This window comes from Stylophora pistillata, chromosome 9, assembly GCF_964205215.1.
Source record: "Stylophora pistillata chromosome 9, jaStyPist1.2, whole genome shotgun sequence".
In the NCBI taxonomy this organism is placed as follows: domain Eukaryota; kingdom Metazoa; phylum Cnidaria; class Anthozoa; order Scleractinia; family Pocilloporidae; genus Stylophora; species Stylophora pistillata.
This window is the reverse complement of record NC_142527.1, coordinates 19770201-19787700: the sequence shown is the minus strand read 5'-3', so window position 1 is coordinate 19787700 and position 17500 is coordinate 19770201. Positions and strand designations below refer to the sequence as shown.

The following is a 17500-nucleotide window of genomic DNA, read 5'->3' as shown; positions in this document are numbered from 1 at the left end:
TCTTATATCGAAGAATTTTTGTAGTTAAGGCACACCATAGTTGCTATCAATGGAAGACGTAGACGATCCGCCATCTTGGTACACAAGAAGGCGGATAACAGTGACTGTGAAAGGCGGTGGCATGGAATGGTTATCTATAACTTTTAGCGTCTAGATGTCGGAGTCTACAGTGAAGAATGTTTGTTTTTTCAGCCATAACATGATATAAAAGTGCCTTATGACGACACTTCCGACCAAACCAGCTTCTCATCGAATGCATTTAATTCTTTGTCGAAGCTACCGATGACAAGATCGCGCTCAAGATCGCAATCGATCATTTGTCTTGCATTTGACACAACTGCAAAAGCGGCAGGATTCTTCGCACAAATGAGACATCGATTTGACTATATGTAGTTTCAGCTGGTTCGAAAAATATATACCAAAACATACAGAACTGTATACAAGGCATTTGACTGATTTTGGTCATCAGAAACTGAATATGGTTTACCCACCAGTTGAGTCAGCAATCTTGCAGGCCAATTATTGGTAATTGTATCAGTGTGTTTATGTTAGACTTATACCCCGCTTTCAAACAAGATTGAAATGTTAGTACCCTAGTCATACCATATAAATCAAGGCTGTCTCTTCACTCTTTTCATGCAGTGGGAGGTATTCAAGGCCACATTGATCTGGAAGGAGATCCGCATAACTCTAGTTGTGGTGAGTTTTGTACTTGAAATAAACTTATTTCAACATGAATTGATGAGGAGCACATAAGTGCTGGTATCTCTGAGAAGGCTTTGCTCCACTGTAGGCTAACATCCTATTACCAGATTTACTCAAATCAAAGCAATATTGCATTTTTTTTAATGCAACTTCTTTGGGACATAAACTAAACAAAAGCTTTCTTTGTTTTTTGGAGAAGGAAGATCTATTTGATCAGGGGGAGGGGGGCATCACATTTTTAGTTGGAGTTAGATGCTGCTAAGTTGATGCTGTGATGGCATTAGAGGAAAATCTCCAGATTTTAAATCTCCACAGTTGGGCATCTCTTTATTTCTAAAGTAGGTACAACAGGTCAGCTGAAGTTCTGACATAGTGTAGGTTCATTGGTGTTAGTGCTAGGGATGTGAGTTGTGCTTATAGGTAGGGAATGTGTGGCCTCTCAGAAGGACTTGTGATGAGATAGTAGATAAAGACTGGGGCAAATGATTCATGTATCTGCTGCAGTAACAAATTATTTACTTGACCTTGTCCTAAAATGTTATCATAGTTAGTAGAGGGGACAGTCCCCTCTACTAACTATGATTTTATTGTCTTGTGGGGTTGCAGTAAAGTGTTGTGGGCATAGTGAAAGGTTGAAAGTCTATCAAGTTAATGGATTACACAAAACTACTTTGTAAAGTCAGTTCTTTCCCATAATAGTCAGGTACAATGTACTCTCTGTCTTGAGTTGAATGTTTTTTTGGACTTGTAAGAACCGTAATTTACCAATGAGGATTATTTAAATATATTTCAAATGATGAAATTAGGTACATTTTATTATGTATGGCTGTATTTTTTTCTTTTTTAGCTTTGGAAGAATATATTGAGATTGCTCAAGGTCAGAAAATTGAAGTAGTGTGGAGGAGATGGCCCTCTGAATTCTCCCATGATCAAGGGCTACGTGGTTACCGTGTCTCCCGTAATTCTGTGGAATTTGCTAGTATGCCAAAAGGTTCTGTAACCTTGACATGTAACCCTCACCCGAAGGAACCTGGTTTGAAGGAATTCTGTCACAACAGACTCGAATTTCATATCAACACGACCCACATCACACTTAAGATGAGCACTCTATCAAGCAACTTCAGTGTCACCTTAACATATATTTTTAAGGGTGCAATTGAAAGTAGTCGCAATTGTGACTTTCAGGATAAGAAAATGATAACAGGTGGGTAGCTGAAAATGTAATAAAGTTTATAATTGCTTCATTTTTTTTAATGGTGGTTGTTGATTTTTTTCTTACAGTTCTACCTGAAATAAGCACTGCATCTACAAGACTAAGTGTTCAAACTAGCACTGGTAAGGTACCAATTACAGGTATGATAAAGCTGTGGAAAGTGTACCATTTTTAAGTATATTCAATAGTCAAGTACAACATAAAGGTCACTACTATTAAAGTTTGGGTTCCAATGATCAATAAATTATTTTTTATGATATAATTTTTATTGGAAAACTTGTTCATCACTCAACCAATAAGTTGGTTATTTAGTCATTTATTCAGTCAGTTGGGCATGCATGAAGTTTCTTTGACCCTTTCACTCCCAAGATCTCATTGAGTAGAACTGTCCTTACTGTCTGGCATGTGGAGGCGCAGTAGCCTCATGGTTGGTGCGCTTGACTCCAGATCGAGTGGTCCTGGGCCGAGCCCTGGCCAGGGACATCGTGTTTTGTTCTTAGGCAAGACACTTTACTCTCACAGTGCCTCTCTTCACCCAGGTCTTTAAATGGGTAATGGCAAATTTAATGCTGGGGGTGTAACCCTGCAATGGACTAGTCGCTTCATGCTACAGAAACCAGAGTTAAGCACCAGCCTGATGGGCCACTGGCTTGTAAATGGACTTTACCTACTGTCTGGCATACAAATCTCTTTCCTTGTCTGTTTGATATTGTATTGATATGCTAAGGAGAAATTCTGTCTTGCTTATGGAGATGCATAGCAGGGATATGCATGGTGCTGTTAGGAAGGGATAGGTTGTTCTTTGATTAACAATGGTCCTTTTACAACTAGCATTTTCTGATTCAATTTAGGTGTGATGGCAGGACAGGGCAATAAAACTTCAAATAAATCAATAGCTACAGCAACTCCAACTCCAGATATAAATTTGTATAAAATTCACATATGGGTAGGTGGGTAGCTGAAATGTAATGAAAAATAGTGGTACTACAGATGGCCATGTAAAGTAATGAGACCATCTTATTATCATCTACACGAGATGACCCCATAACAAATCTCCTCCCTTGTCTGTGTGATATTGTAATGATATGGTTAGGAGAAATTCTGTCTTGCTTAATTATGCAGACAATGTCCTTTTACAGCTAGCATTTTTTTATTCAATTTAGGTGTGATGGCAGGACAAGTCAATAAAACTACGAATAGATCAGTAGCTACAGTAACTCCAACTGTTGGGGATAGCACAAAACTTCAACACGTTATCGGTAATATTCCTACAATTTTCGACCATCACAATTGATAGTGTAAACATGTCATGAAAACGGTTACAAGACGGTGAAAACTGAGGAAGAAAACAAACAATAAGACGAATAAACAAAATGAATACCTAAAACAAGTGTCAATCAAAATCCTACTTACATTTTGTGTGAACCAAATGATTAAAAGAAGAGTTTACAGCCTGCAAGAGCTCATCGATAAGAACACGTGTGAGAAGCTACAGTCCAAAAAACATGTGACCAAACTCTAACTCGAGTATATGTACCGAAATGTAACGCAACAAAAAAGCAAGAACAAAGAAAAACGTCACGGACTAACCTTAAATAAACACCAGCTCCATGTACAAATTTGTGTAAAATTCACCTAGTATTGATCCTCAAAAGAAGAAAAGTTGACATACCAGTAAACATGTTTAAAATATATCAAAATTCACAGATCTTTTTTCTTTGGCTGCATTTAGCTGCAGCCAGCCACCGATTTTGTGAATGTATGCTGTACTGTAACCATCACATAATTATTTTGTACCATGCAAATACATCTCAAATGTGAACATTTTGTTTGCAAGTCTGCCAACTAATATATAAAATATAAATGCTTTTGAAGTTGATCTTAAGATATTTATCTTTTATTGATTAGACCCCTAATTCTTTAACCCTTTATTACATCCATTTTGAAATCACTGGTGGTCCCTGTAATCTGATTGGCTCTAATTGGTGCGATTTATTTACGAGTCGCATAATTTTTTGCTCTAAATTGCATCATTTTACGCTCGACTGAGTTTTTGACACTTGACGTCAGTCTTTCTGTTTTGCAGACACATTAAGATGTAAAAGCGTTTCTGGTTCCCCTTATTATTTAAAAACCGGCTCAGTACTGGATCAGTAAAATATTTGAATTGAGCAAGTTCTGTATTTGGGCGATTTCAAAATGGATGTAATAAAGTGGTAATTGAACCTCGTGTCGTGCAATTTTGGTCTGAAATCATACTTGTGATTTCAAATCGAACTCGCACTGCGGGCTCATTTGATTTTGAAATCACGCATATGATTTCAGCCCAAATTGCACTCCACTCAGTTCAGTTACCATTATGAATTAACCCCTAAGAGTGGCTAGTGTCTAATTCCTCCATACAATACCATTTCTTAATCAAACATTAAGGTCATGGGAATGAAGGAAATAATCATAGACTCAAAAAGCTATTGATTGTTGGAGAAGTTAAACAACTTCTCCTCTTCAGCACCATAGGAAATGTATAGAGAACTGTATGGAGAACTTGCCTACTGATTTTAGGAAAAGGGTTAACTCCCAGGATCTGATTGTGAATTCTCCCCTCTAGCTGCTACACATTTCCCTGTAAATTTATTTTGAGAATCTGGTGTTAGATTAAAAAAATGACTGCTACCTGATTAGATTACAATCCCATAATGGTTTTACTAATAAACTTAATTTTTATCTCATGTCATTTCTTATTTTTTAGGAACATGCAACCAAAAGGGAGGTGACATTGCCAAGGGAGTTGCTGTTCCTGTAGCTGTAGTTTTGTTGCTGATAGCACTACCGTTGCTTTTTTTGTGTTTTCGAAGAAGATGCCAAAGTCAACGACAAAGTGGTGCAACAGAAGATGTTGAGGGTTTGGAGACTGAAGTGTAGAGCTAGGGGAAATGACAGATGTTTAGTTGCAAAAGATTAAGAAGACAAAGTGATAATTGCCACAAAGTGTGCTGAGGGGCTATTATGTTTACTATTTAAAGTAAGTGATGAATATTTAGATATTCAATTCATTTAAGAAAGCTTCTGAAAAAATAGTCATTAACAGGGGATTGGTGTAAATTAATCAAATATTGGTTGTCAAAACTTTTTCCTTCGTCCAATACAGTAACCTAATAAGATTATTACAAACTGGGTTGGATAGAATATTGATTGATACAGGTTGGGAGATATTGTAGGAAAACATACCTACAAGACAGGGAAAAGTAAGTGCATTTAACAGTGTGATAGTGAAGATTGTAAGGGACAAAAAGGTGAGAAGAAACTGAAATCATCAACCTGTATTGGTACTATTTATGACTAAAAGTTTTCTGCTGAAAAAAACAGCAAGTTTGCTGAAAGTTCCGGATGCCGCTGGCAGCCAGCTGTTATTTTGAATCCTGAGGATAATACCGGAAAACGATGTAGATCAGAGTATTCAATCATAATTACTTATAGGGTTGATGACTGACATACCATTCATGCTAACAAAAAAGTAATTATCGTGTGCCCCTGCCATCGGCAAATAAAAATTCTTACGTTTTTAAAGATTCCCGCTCTTAGTGATTCCCCTGTTTTAACGATTCCCCCGTTTTAAAGATTGCCGCTTTCAAAGATTTCCCCATTTTTATAGATTTCCACTTTTAAAGATTCCGTCTTTGTAAAGATGGATGCTTTTAAAGATTCCTTATTTCAAAGATTCCCACTTTTAAAGATTCCCCCATTTTATAGATTTCCCATTCCCTCATTCCCCCATTTCCTCATTCTCCCATTCCTCCACTTCCGCATTCTCCCATTCCCCCATTGTCCATTCCTCCATTTGCCCATTCACCCATTCCCTCATTTCCCCCATTCCCTTATTTCCCCCATTCCCTTATTTCCCCCATTCCCTTATTTCCCCATTGCCCCGTTTCGTCATTCTCCCATTTCCCCACTCCGTCATTTCCCCAATCCTTCATTCCTTCATTCCGTCATTCCTCCACTTTCCCATTCCCCCATTCTCCCATTCCCCCACTCACCCATTCCCCCATTTCCCCCATTCCCTTTTTTAACCCATTGCCCCGTTCCTTCATTCTCCCATTCCCCCACTCCCTCACTCCCCCAATCCTTCATTCCCTCATTCCCTCATTCCCTCATTCCATCATTCCTCCACTTTCCCATTACCCTATTCTCCCATTCCCCCATTCTCCCATTCCCCCACTCACCCATTCTCCCATTCCCCATTCTCCCTGTAACCGTCGGCAATAAATACTGTCCTGAAGATTAAAAACGCTCGGCCTCGTAGAATTGTTTGTACCTTTAATCACTCCTTAGGTTCCTTATTACATCGCCCTCCGTTTCCGTTTAGTCTCTCCGTTTATATAGGACGATTAAAACCGTTGACAATAAGATCCTTAAAGCAAATTTAACGCCCTGAAATTCGTTTAGGTAGGCCGAGATACGACCTTGTCTCGAACAGTGAAAACATGTCACTTGTCCGAGCGAAGACTGGTAACAAAATTCAAACTAAATGCCGCTGTACAAATCTAATGCGACAGCATTAACACTCCCATTCTCTCATTCCTCGTTCGCTGTTTTAGGGTGTTGCTATAAAGAAATATGTAGCGGAAAGTTGTATTTAACAAATGGTAAACACCACACTGTGGCGTTTACAATTTGTTTTATAACATAACATTGATACACTGTAGCAAAAGAGTTTTCTTTTATTTCACAAATCTTACGTGACCAGAAAAAACAAGCGCGCGCAGAAAACTAGTCTTTGCATTTTTGCTCATGTCAGCAGCGTTCACCCATGAGCAAATGGTGGACGCTGAATTGACCAATCAGAGCGCGCTCTTTACTTTGGTTATGTTATAACGTGTTACGGGAAAATTTAGTGAGTTTTCCCTGTGGATGTTTAAGCATATTTGTTCGTAGTTTTGGTATTTTAGCCGTTCTCAATTCAAGCGAGTTCCTTTCATTGCGATGTTTTAAAAAAAGAAAAAAAAGCCACAAGTAAAATTTGAATAGCCAAGTTAAATTGTACAGCTGCCTCTCGGTACTTTTCTTGTTCAATTCTAGGGAAATTTTAGGTAAATATAAGTGTTAATGGTCTTTCTGGAAAAGATTGGTTCTCATCGTAGTTGGCAGCTGAGTTTATACTCTTTGATTTCCTTTCATGCGATAGTTTCCACACCAACCTTGCATAGATAAGCAGAAACTTTTAATTACTTTTCCACTCTTATTTCCTCAGCTGCGATACTGCAATTAAGATAAGCATATTTTCTATACCAGAGCTGTGAATTCTCACCTAAGTTTCCTATTTTAATGGCCTCGAGTTTATTACATCCGTCCTTTTATTTTGAAATTCTTTTGGTCGTAGAAAAAGATGGGAATATTTAAGGAGTTTTCGTTTAACTTCAAAGAGATCTTTACCGCTTCTTTTGTTATGTTGTTCAAATATGGCCGATTTGGATAACAATAGCGCTTCACACTAGTTAGTTCTTAAGCAGCTACCTTGTACAGTTTTGATGATTACAAACTTGAGCACGCTAGAGGTCATGTCACTTGTTGGCCTTACCTAGAATAAAGTTTACTGTGGAACCAAAACGCTGTCTCTTCCTTGACTTTAAGAGAAAAATTAAAAGAGTACTTTTCAATATTCTGTCTTCGGAAGACTCCTTTATCAACATACGAAATTTTCTAGAATAACAAGTATAGCCTTAATTGTACTATTTTTGTACTTTTGTAGTATCTTTGTTCTTATACCTACTCTTTTCATTTAACTTTCTGATTTTGATTTCTGTAAACCTGTATACTTACTCTCTCTAATTAATTTCCTAATTTCTGTAAACTTGTATACCAACATTTTTTCTTAGTTAAGACATGACCCACCTAGATTAGCTAGCTACCTGTGGGCATGTCCAATTTGTTAAAATAGTCATTAGAAATTAGAATAAATAAAGGTTGTTGTTGTTGTTGTTGTTGTTGTCGTCGTATAAGCTCGCTCGAAGTAGATCTCCGTGTGCCAGGAAATCGTGACGAGTTTCTGTTCTCGTTGCCGGGTGGTCTTTACCAAGTTTATTTCCCCCACTTTTTGTTGTGCCGTCCGCTAAGGTTCACTTTCCCCTGTTAAGCACGCGAAAACCTATCGTAACAACTGACGCACAGAAAAGCGATTTTTGAGAGAATTCAGCGCCTTGTTGCAGCCACTTTACCAGAAAAGGAAGAGAGCAATATTGATGCGGGGGAAGTGTAAGTTTTTGTTGAAATAACCGTGAAATCTGTGATAAAATGTACCATAAAAATTTTCTCGAGCTCCTTGCGTAAGGTTTATTGTGAGATCGATATCTTGTAATGGTTTTGAAATATTACAAAGTTAAGTATAAATCAGAAGAAATGACCCAATAAAGAAATTTCAGTTGTAAATACGTGTGCACAGTCTACTTCCGGTTTATTTCTAAGCTCGTAAACGCGAATATTATTAAGAGTATGCCTTGTGAAGATCAATTTGCTGTGTGGGGCTGTGAGAGCGATCGAAGGTACCCAGAAAGGCAAAAGATTTTTCCTCACGTTGGGATATTGAGATTCTACTACCCCAAGAATAAGAAATGTTTCGTCGTGGGCCAGAGCTATTAATCGTGGTCAATTCAAGGTCACCATGAGAACGAAGGTCTGCTCACAGGCAGCCCAAGCTCACTACGAGAAAAGCGGACGTGACTCTTACCGTGTTGCGTAACGTTTTATATTTAGAAAGGTTTGTATGGGATGTTATCGGTTTGCCTTAAAAGAGAGAAAAAAATGTCTTGTTTTGAAATATAATGGGCTCACTTTATTGCCTTGTTGTTTTCTTTGTTGATTCCGAACGTCTCAGGCCATTTTGAAGCGTTTTCGGCGAGTTAGCGCTATGTTGGTGTTCAACTGCTAAAAGAAAGACAAGGCCGGAAACCTATTTTAGAAGCGTCCGTCGCCCGAAGCGAATAATTCCGCCAAAAAATTTCCACCAGTCTCGATTCCTCCAGAAAATCAAAGCAGAGATGTTGCAGTTCCATTTTCCATTCACTCGATTCACAATTCCTCCCCCAGATCTTTCACTAGCGATACTTTTATCTCCAGATCGATAGGCTTTCCCATTTCGAATTTGGCTGGTTGAAACGACCACTGTCCCTTCGCCGATCGCACAGTATGTTGGGTAACAAAAATAAGCCCGGCGAGGGTAGCCAGCGGCCTGCAGTCCAAAAACAAACCCGTTAGCTCCCCTGGAATTTCGCCGCAGGTTTCGTTCATAGCTTGACACTCAGGAACGTGCACATGGCGATCGATCTCGGGTTTCCACTGAGATATTTAAATTAGTAAACACATTTTCATTCGATGTTGATTGGTCGATCAAAACAACGCGGTCTTCCCCTCGAGAGGTTTTGTCAAGACCGCATTGTTTTGATCGACCAATCAACATCGAATGAAAATGTGTTTACTAATTTAAATATCTCAGTGGAAACCCGAGATCGATCGCCATGTGCACGTTCCTGAGTGTCAAGCTATGAACGAAACCTGCGGCGAAATTCCAGGGGAGCTAACGGGTTTGTTTTTGGACTGCAGGCCGCTGGCTACCCTCGCCGGGCTTATTTTTGTTACCCAACATACTGTGCGATCGGCGAAGGGACAGTGGTCGTTTCAACCAGCCAAATTCGAAATGGGAAAGCCTATCGATCTGGAGATAAAAGTATCGCTAGTGAAAGATCTGGGGGAGGAATTGTGAATCGAGTGAATGGAAAATGGAACTGCAACATCTCTGCTTTGATTTTCTGGAGGAATCGAGACTGGTGGAAATTTTTTGGCGGAATTATTCGCTTCGGGCGACGGACGCTTCTAAAATAGGTTTCCGGCCTTGTCTTTCTTTTAGCAGTTGAACACCAACATAGCGCTAACTCGCCGAAAACGCTTCAAAATGGCCTGAGACGTTCGGAATCAACAAAGAAAACAACAAGGCAATAAAGTGAGCCCATTATATTTCAAAACAAGACATTTTTTTCTCTCTTTTAAGGCAAACCGATAACATCCCATACAAACCTTTCTAAATATAAAACGTTACGCAACACGGTAAGAGTCACGTCCGCTTTTCTCGTAGTGAGCTTGGGCTGCCTGTGGTCTGCTCAAATCATTTTGCACGGTCATGTTAAAACGCAGACTGCAGACCGTAGACCGTGCAGACGGAGGAATTTTTTGTTACTTACTAATGCACCTTTTGATACGGTACACCTATGATTATATATATAAATTTACTTATCATTAATTTTTGATGAAAAATCTTATTTAGAGGAGCTTCCACGAAATGTACGAATCAATGTTTCATCTTTATGGTAATGTCCTATCAGAAAAATGGCGTGCAAGTGTATGGGTACGATCTTATTTCCGAGTAAAAGTCGATTTTAGCTTGCAGCACTTTATTTACTCTAAAGTTCTTTGGTGTCGTGTTGTGAAGATCCCAGTAATTATTTGCTTCATTCACGCAGCCCATCATCTTACCTCCAAATCAGTCACTGGTTTCCATCTTCAATACAGAAATAAAGAGTTAACGAAAGTATATCTATGACTAAACTAAAATTCATCTCAACATGGGCAAATTCAAGTACAACCATCCTTCATCGATCTCAATCTCACCACGTGCTCGATAACTGTAAGCCTGGGATTTCGTCCAAATTGTTACTAGGTAACCTGAGCTCGAAATAACCCCGTAAAACTACGTCATGTGGTGTTCAAAAACTGGACACTGTTCCAACGTTACCAAAATAGTAAGGAAAAGGTGAAAATCAGAGTTTTAGAAAAAAGTAAAAAAAAAATACAAAAAATACAAAAAAAATTATAGTCTGCACAGTCTGCACGGTCTGTTTTAACATGACCGCATTTTGCACAAGGTTAGAGAACGGTTGAATGCCCTACACCAACGTTGTACATGAAAGGGTACGATTGTGAGAGTAAGTCTAAAAGACCTCCCCCAAAGATCAGATCTACACATATCAAGGAGAGACAATCAGGAAGAGAAAACAGTGACGATAATTAAGTTGCAGTTGAGAATGAGAATAAGAGAGCGCTGACTTCGATTATGCAGCCTCAGCATACCCTGCAGATACGGACGCTAGTTTTCTTATTGACACGGCTACACAGACAGAGAGCACAAGTCAAGTAAAAGAGAAGAGAAAATATTTCATTGGCCAGGCAACTTGTCCTGAAAACTGTTATCGTTAGACAGGTGTAACTAGGTCTAAGCTTGATTTGGTTTTTGGATTTTTAGAACCAAAGGCCACTAAAATACATTCACATCCCACCCTCTTTTTCCTTTCCTTTCTAATAATCCTATCGAGGATGATATGCTGGAATGTGTGCACATGGTTGGAAAACGGTGTGGGCAATATCTCTCTCTTTAAGGGCTGACAGGCCACAGCGCAAGTCTGAATCTAAACCCCAGGTAGTTTCTTCCATTTTACCAAGGCAGCAAGCTTAATGTGGATCAGGTTATAATATATCTGATTTGACAAACAACACACGGTCAACATACAAGTACATATATCATATTAGACGTTTTGTTGTGTAGTATCGCTGAGTATTTTTACGAGTTGTGCCGTATTTTGACGAGCCCGTAGCACCACAGGCGTCCCAAGCTCACGTCTCGAGCAAAAGCGAAGGATTATTTCATGAAAGCGTCACGTCTGATAACAGGAAAAACAGTGATGGCAAGGCAAGCCTAAAACGACGGAAATCGCCAAAAAACACAACGGACTCACAAGGAATGAGTAAGTTTTATTAACCTAACGTGTAAAATGTTCTTTTGGAATATTTAGTGTTTTAAATGGACCATATTTTGTTCCCCATACTAGTCCTTAGTCAAAATACAAACAACGAGTAAAAATACTCAGCGATACTACACGACAAAACGTTTAATGAGAGATTTTATTATCCAACACGCTACATTTTTACTTCAGTGCGGGTGAATTTCGTGGATGTTTCTGGAGCAAATATCGCGTGATGTTTGTACTCGTCTCGCGCGTTATTTGTACTCTACGAAGCACATTTGGACAATAAGTGCATATATACCCCTAAAAAGGTACAACTGCCAATATGAACAAAAAGGCAACATCTACAAGCCTGACATCCAACCTTATCCCATTTCAAGGCATTCCTGTGACACGTCAAGTGATAGCTTCATATTTTTTTATCAGATCTTTGTAACAGTCCATAGACACGCCAACCTAGTGTCTCACGGTGAAGGTGCAATAAAGTAACAAGACATCAAGAAACTGTGATCATTACATGTGCAAGTACTGACGCACATACATCTATAACAGAGATGCCAACCTCTGGAGATCTCAAATCTGGAAGCAAACCATCCCAAGCTCCATGAACACTTAGTAAAGCTCGCTGTTAAAGGTGAGTGTTACGTTCATCGACATTAGCTCCGTTTTATGTGATCTGTACATGAGAGTTATTCCACCAAACCAGAGCAAAAAGGGAATACTAGATTGGAAGGGCCACTGCTCTACTCCGAGTTTTACAAATGTTTCAATGGACAGCACGCTTTACTTTGAGTCTCATAATAAAAGGAACCCTACGCAAACAAAAACGGCGACGGCAACGAGAAAATGGCGAATCACGAGATTCTGACATTTTTTTATTCATGAGCACTTTTTTGTAGACTTTTACGCATCATATTTTAGTAATACATGTAATGTACTGTCTTTCTATTTTTCAGTGTCTGGGTCGAAGCACATGAAGGAGCCCGTGGCAATTGTAGTAGAACGAGAACTCAAAACTCTTCTTGACGGAAACGATATCAAACAATTTAATGCTGATTTCTTGGAAAAACACTCTCATTCCTTGCCTCACAGATTTTCAGGTGAATGATAAAAATAAGCTCCGGCTTTCCATCAAGAACCCGCCCCAACATCAGTATGCAAATTCTCCCTCTTATTCTCTATTTGTTTAACAGTCAAGAGCTTCTTTAGTTGGTGATTTTTCCTTTAATATCGTGACCTTTTTGTTTGATTCAAGGGTGATATTTTAAGGAGAAATAAGATGATAATCACTCTCAAGCGTCAAAGGATGAAGTGACGCGGTACTCTCCCTTTATAAACAGGCCCTCACGACTGAACGAGCCCTGTCGCAGGTGTATAATTTATTTGGATGAAGGAGGGTGGGGGGGAGTGTGTATGTTTCATTATTTCTAAATTTGTTCTTAACCGTTGAATTGTTTGTTATCATGCTATACAATAGTCTGTACTCAGTATCTTGAAAGTAATGACATTTTTTTTTTGCTGTTTTTTTTTTTCTAGGAAGCAAGACGCTATGTCTTTTGGATGCTTCAAAGGTAGACGATGCGCTTGCGCTGGTTACAGACTTATCTGATAGTCTAGAAGACAGGACATTAGAGGTAATGGAAGGCTAGTCTAGCGAGCTCCTTCGCTTTTAGTACACAAACAAACCGCAAGACAAAAGGGCCTGTTTACATGGAGGTGGGGGACCCTAGGTAGGTGAGGTAACCCGCCTAATTGGGTTAACCTGACTGTCCATGCAAACTCTTATTTTATCGTGATCACGTTTACATGATAGGTGGGGTAACCCACCCCGGCGGGTTGCCCAGTCTGCCGGGAAGGGTAGCCCTGTCAGCTGGAGTCGCGATTTGCCATGTAAACGTCTCAAGATGGGGTAACCCGCCTAGCCGGGGTCGCGTTCATTTTACATTTGCCAGCGTGCCAACAACCTTTAGAAACGTCACCCTGGAATCGCGCGGGCAATGTTTTGACCACGGCTAGGCAGATTACCTCTCCTACCTTGGGTCCCCCACCTCCAGGTAATCAGGCCCTAACAATACCTTGGTCCACAGGGATTTGATGTGTTGAAATATCGCTTAACATTGTTGTTGTTTTTGGTGTCTTACAGACCTGCACAATGATTTACAACGCACTTTTAGAGGGTACGTTCGGCGAGTGCACTGATTTGACGAGGGAGTATTTCCTCAAATGCAGGACTGTGTTTCCGTGGGCTTCAGTGTTCGCAAAAGACGACGGAGTCATCGGAAATGTGAATGGATTAGACGGTGCTCAGACCGGCTTAAGTGAGCCGTTATGCGATGGCGTGGCATGAGTTGAATCACGAAACACCTGAGCAAGTAAAACTGTCATTTTACGTAAACACGCCGAACGATCTTTTAAATGTGTGGAGAATGGAAGATGAAAAGTCCATGATGTACTGTATTCAGAGAATTATTAGTATTTTGGTGCAAGGATGCTGCAAAATATAAAAACCTCTTTGTTGGGTAGAAAGGGGCTACTCAGAGAAACAGTGGTCGAAAATGTCCTTATGACTTCGAGGAGCTGTTCTGACAAATAATTGACACAAACATTGTACTGAATTTTTGCGGTGTTACACCTTGACTCCCCTCGTATGTAGAGACGTCGATTAAAAGGGACCGGAGTCCAAATTTAGATTTTGACGCTGAAAGACTAAGATAAACTGTATAGAAAAGCCATACACTGTTGACATGAGCCTCTTTCGTCGCCGTTTTTGGTATGCCAGGTAACGTTGTTTGACATCTTGCGTACGGCCACGAAGGAGACGAGAGCTATTTGAGATATTCTACCAGATTACTTTTCACCATTTGAAACACAACGCAGCTTATTTTTAAAAATAAATGAATAATTCACAAGGAACTAGTTTCGCCGAGCTGTAAGAAAATATTGTAAACACTTCCATATAAGGTCCGGTTCAAACGCCAAACATTTTATGAGCCAAATCTTACAACTGAAATTTCGCGTGTAAATTCGTTCTTTTTTCTGAATCAATTAAGAACGGCTATTTTAATTTCGAACGGCTGAGCCGTTTTCTCCGACTTACTTGGCAAGGACTTTCATTTCTTAAGTACCGAAATGAATGCATAAAAAAAAAATGAAGTCGGTAACCAAAGTTTCCTTTTATCACCAAAACTCCTGGAACTGTATTAGAGACATACGTTCAACGTCCGGATCAAAATGTGTCCTTATGTTCATTTGGGTTGGTCCATATTCGAACATGAATGGCTCATAAAAAGGATCGGCGCTTGAAACGGACGCAACTCGCGCTAAATGTGATCCAAACGGTTGAACCTGATTGGTGTTCCTTGATTGAAGGGGGATCGACCTAATCTCATGACATTCTACGCGAGCAAAATTGAGCATCCCTGAGTTACACAGGTTTTGGAGCGACGCTTAGAAGGTAACTGCGGTTAAGGATGAGAACTAAAGATTACACTCTAACAACAGTTAATGTTAACCACCACAGCGCGTAATATCTCCATCGATAAGTAAAAGGATGATTTCTTGGACAAGACGTTGGTCATGTTTTAAGATAATGAACGTATTGCGAAACTTTCAAAGAAGACGACGCGTGTTTAAAGACGGATAGCGGAAGGGTTCTAAGAAAGAAACAAGAAAGTGCAAGAAATAAGTTTAATCCTTTTTGTTGCCTCCGTCAGAAAGGAGAATTAGACGTACCAGAACAAGAGGGTAATGGGAGGAATGTCCCGGGAATGAAGAAAAAAAGAAAAAAAAAACCTGGGTAAATAAATGAATTAAAGAGGACGTTACGACCGAAACCCCTTCCATAGAACACTAGCAGATTAGTTGTTCTAATATCGCGCAAATTGTCAATTGGGCAACAGCTACCGAGTGATACGAAATGATAAATTAATTTAGCCTTACTTTGGTGGGGGGGGGGGGGGGGGGGAGGGGTGGTAGGTATTTAATGCAGGAGTCTACGTCTCCATCGGATATCCCTGACCAGATTTAATTTACCTTTTAATCACCTAAGTGAAATTCAGTTGAAGGAAATGAAAATTCTCAACATCAATCACATAAAAGTTGTCATTCTGTGAGTAAAGAACACAATACTCTCACTAATGTATCGCCCAATTGTGACCACAAATAAGGCGCCACAGGGCTCGAAGCTCAAACACGATTTGGAGTTAAGTGTGCCTTACAATAGCCGATCCTTCAAAGGAAGGAACTCCTTTAATCACACAAGCTTCCTGGACATGCTAATGTACAGTAGAACCATGACATCTTTAATTTGTATAATAGTTGCTCTTTGTCAAATTTCTCCACACCAATATCATTAACAAACAATATATTATTAAATAATCCTGAATCAAAAGGAACAGCAGAATGAAAATTTTAAAGAGGAGACTAAAAAGCAGGTTGCTGATTGTGGAAGCTGGCGTGGGGCTACAAACACTTTTTGCCTAAAAAAAATCTCGCTTCCGATCTGTTTGAAATCAAGGAAGGGGAGATTGTTAGCCTCCACACCTTAAATAGACTACGATCAGTCCTTGCTTTGGGCGAAGTCCGTCCCGCGGGTAACAAGAAAATCAGCGAAAAAGAGAAAATTGATATCAGCGCGCCACACAGAACTCTGGGAGTGCGTTGTGCCAACATTCTTTTTTTTTTTTTTTTCGTTTTTCACTTATTTTGTTTTACTCGCCTCACGGACTTTTCCGAAAACCGGGAGGGATTGCTCGTAGTCCTCGGGGTTTCTTTTATCGGCAACCGCTTTTCCAACAACCTCTGGGACTTTCATTTTAAGTAGCCTGCGCATGCGCCTTTGCGGGCCACCTTATGAAATGGGCTGCACTTTAGTCTCTTTCACCTTTATATTCACAGTTCATTATTGCATTCTGTTCCTGAACGCTTGATGTTCGTAAAGGTATGTTGTTATAAACTGTGGGAAGTCTCGCTTCAATACGAGCTCCCCCAATACCTTGGCAGACGTCGCTAGCCTTTCTGCATCCACAGAGTTGTGAGCTTTCTGGCTGATAAGCTCGTCTGTTATACGTTTTATTTGACCGCAAACGAGGGCTTTAGTCACAATAAGGCCATCTCCCTCCAGTTTGCACCGATGGCGAATTGCCTGCCAAATCTGAAAATACCACGGAGGAGATATAAGCTTAGAAATTCTCCACGATCAAGTTTCAGGAAAGGTGACGTGTATCATCGCCTTGTGTACGTAGTTTCTAACACAATGTCCACCTTACCTGTGACCTAGAAATTTCGGCTGTGGCCGAGTCCTCCACAGCTCCCTTAAGCACAAATACACCCTGGCCTGGGTAAGAATAAACGAAGAAGATACTTGAGTTACTTGAGTTAAGGTGAGTGAGCCAGCGTGTGCACATCAAGAGCGAGTTACGGACCTAGATGGGACACTAATTCCGACGTAAAGGCCATTACACTGAATAAGCAATAAACTTTTAAAATTTATATCAAGAGCTGCTTTTTAACTCTTCTATCCCCAAGAGTGATCGGCATCTAATTTCTCCTTACAATTTCCCCTCGGAATCAAATATCAAGGTCACGAGATTGAAGGTAATGATCGCCAACTAGAGAGGCTCCTGATAGGTGAACAAATTCTTTATATTAGCACCGTAGAAAATGTATAGAAAACAGTATGGAGAATATGGACGCCCATGTTAGAGTGCAAAGGAGTAATGTGCCACAAGACGAATTTCAATCCGCGTCAATCTCCTAGATCCTTAAACAATCCTCGCTATTTCTCCATTGATCA

The 17500-nt window shown here is 39.8% G+C and overlaps 3 protein-coding genes across 8 annotated transcripts in view; 2 read left to right on the top strand and 1 right to left on the bottom strand.

Annotated features, from left to right (window-relative positions):
* Positions 1-7896, top strand: part of LOC111338710 (uncharacterized) — a 9065-nt gene extending 1169 nt beyond the window's left edge. Inside the window, exons 2-7 of one of the 6 annotated variants that reach the window (XM_088733528.1) lie at positions 643-699; positions 1553-1909; positions 1987-2040; positions 2770-2868; positions 3082-3177; positions 4668-7896. In XM_088733528.1, coding sequence (XP_088589654.1) covers positions 1687-1909; positions 1987-2040; positions 2770-2868; positions 3082-3177; positions 4668-4840 — 645 coding nt within the window. In that variant the 5' untranslated portion in view covers positions 643-699; positions 1553-1686 and the 3' untranslated portion in view covers positions 4841-7896. Of the gene's footprint in view, positions 1-642; positions 700-1552; positions 1910-1986; positions 2059-2769; positions 2869-3081; positions 3178-4667 lie in introns of all 6 variants that reach the window. The other 5 variants (XM_088733529.1, XM_088733531.1, XM_088733527.1 and 2 more) reach the window with 5 other exon arrangements.
* A 3949-nt stretch (positions 7897-11845) lies between these two features.
* LOC148723697 (N-alpha-acetyltransferase 15, NatA auxiliary subunit-like) lies at positions 11846-14762 on the top strand. The gene is made up of 4 exons (XM_088732179.1): positions 11846-12340; positions 12663-12806; positions 13243-13340; positions 13850-14762. The coding sequence occupies exons 2-4, from the start codon at positions 12680-12682 to the stop codon at positions 14051-14053; spliced, it is 429 nt and encodes a 142-aa protein (XP_088588305.1). The 5' UTR covers positions 11846-12340; positions 12663-12679; the 3' UTR covers positions 14054-14762.
* A 962-nt stretch (positions 14763-15724) lies between these two features.
* Positions 15725-17500, bottom strand: part of LOC111338689 (ureidoglycolate lyase-like) — a 16056-nt gene continuing 14280 nt past the window's right edge. Inside the window, exons 14-15 of the mRNA XM_088732178.1 lie at positions 16974-17041; positions 15725-16858 (exon numbers count right to left, since the gene is read on the bottom strand). Of these exons, the coding sequence (XP_088588304.1) occupies positions 16607-16858; positions 16974-17041 (320 nt within the window). The 3' untranslated portion in view covers positions 15725-16606. The remainder of the gene's footprint in view (positions 16859-16973; positions 17042-17500) is intronic.

Coding starts and splice junctions, on each gene's coding strand:
- LOC148723697 (XM_088732179.1), top strand. CDS start 12,680: ATGAAGGAGCCCGTGGCAATTGTAGTAGAACGAGAACTCAAAACTCTT. Junction 12,807..13,242: donor CTTGCCTCACAGATTTTCAG/GTGAATGATAAA, acceptor TTTTTTTTCTAG/GAAGCAAGACGCTATGTCTT. Junction 13,341..13,849: donor TAGAAGACAGGACATTAGAG/GTAATGGAAGGC, acceptor GGTGTCTTACAG/ACCTGCACAATGATTTACAA.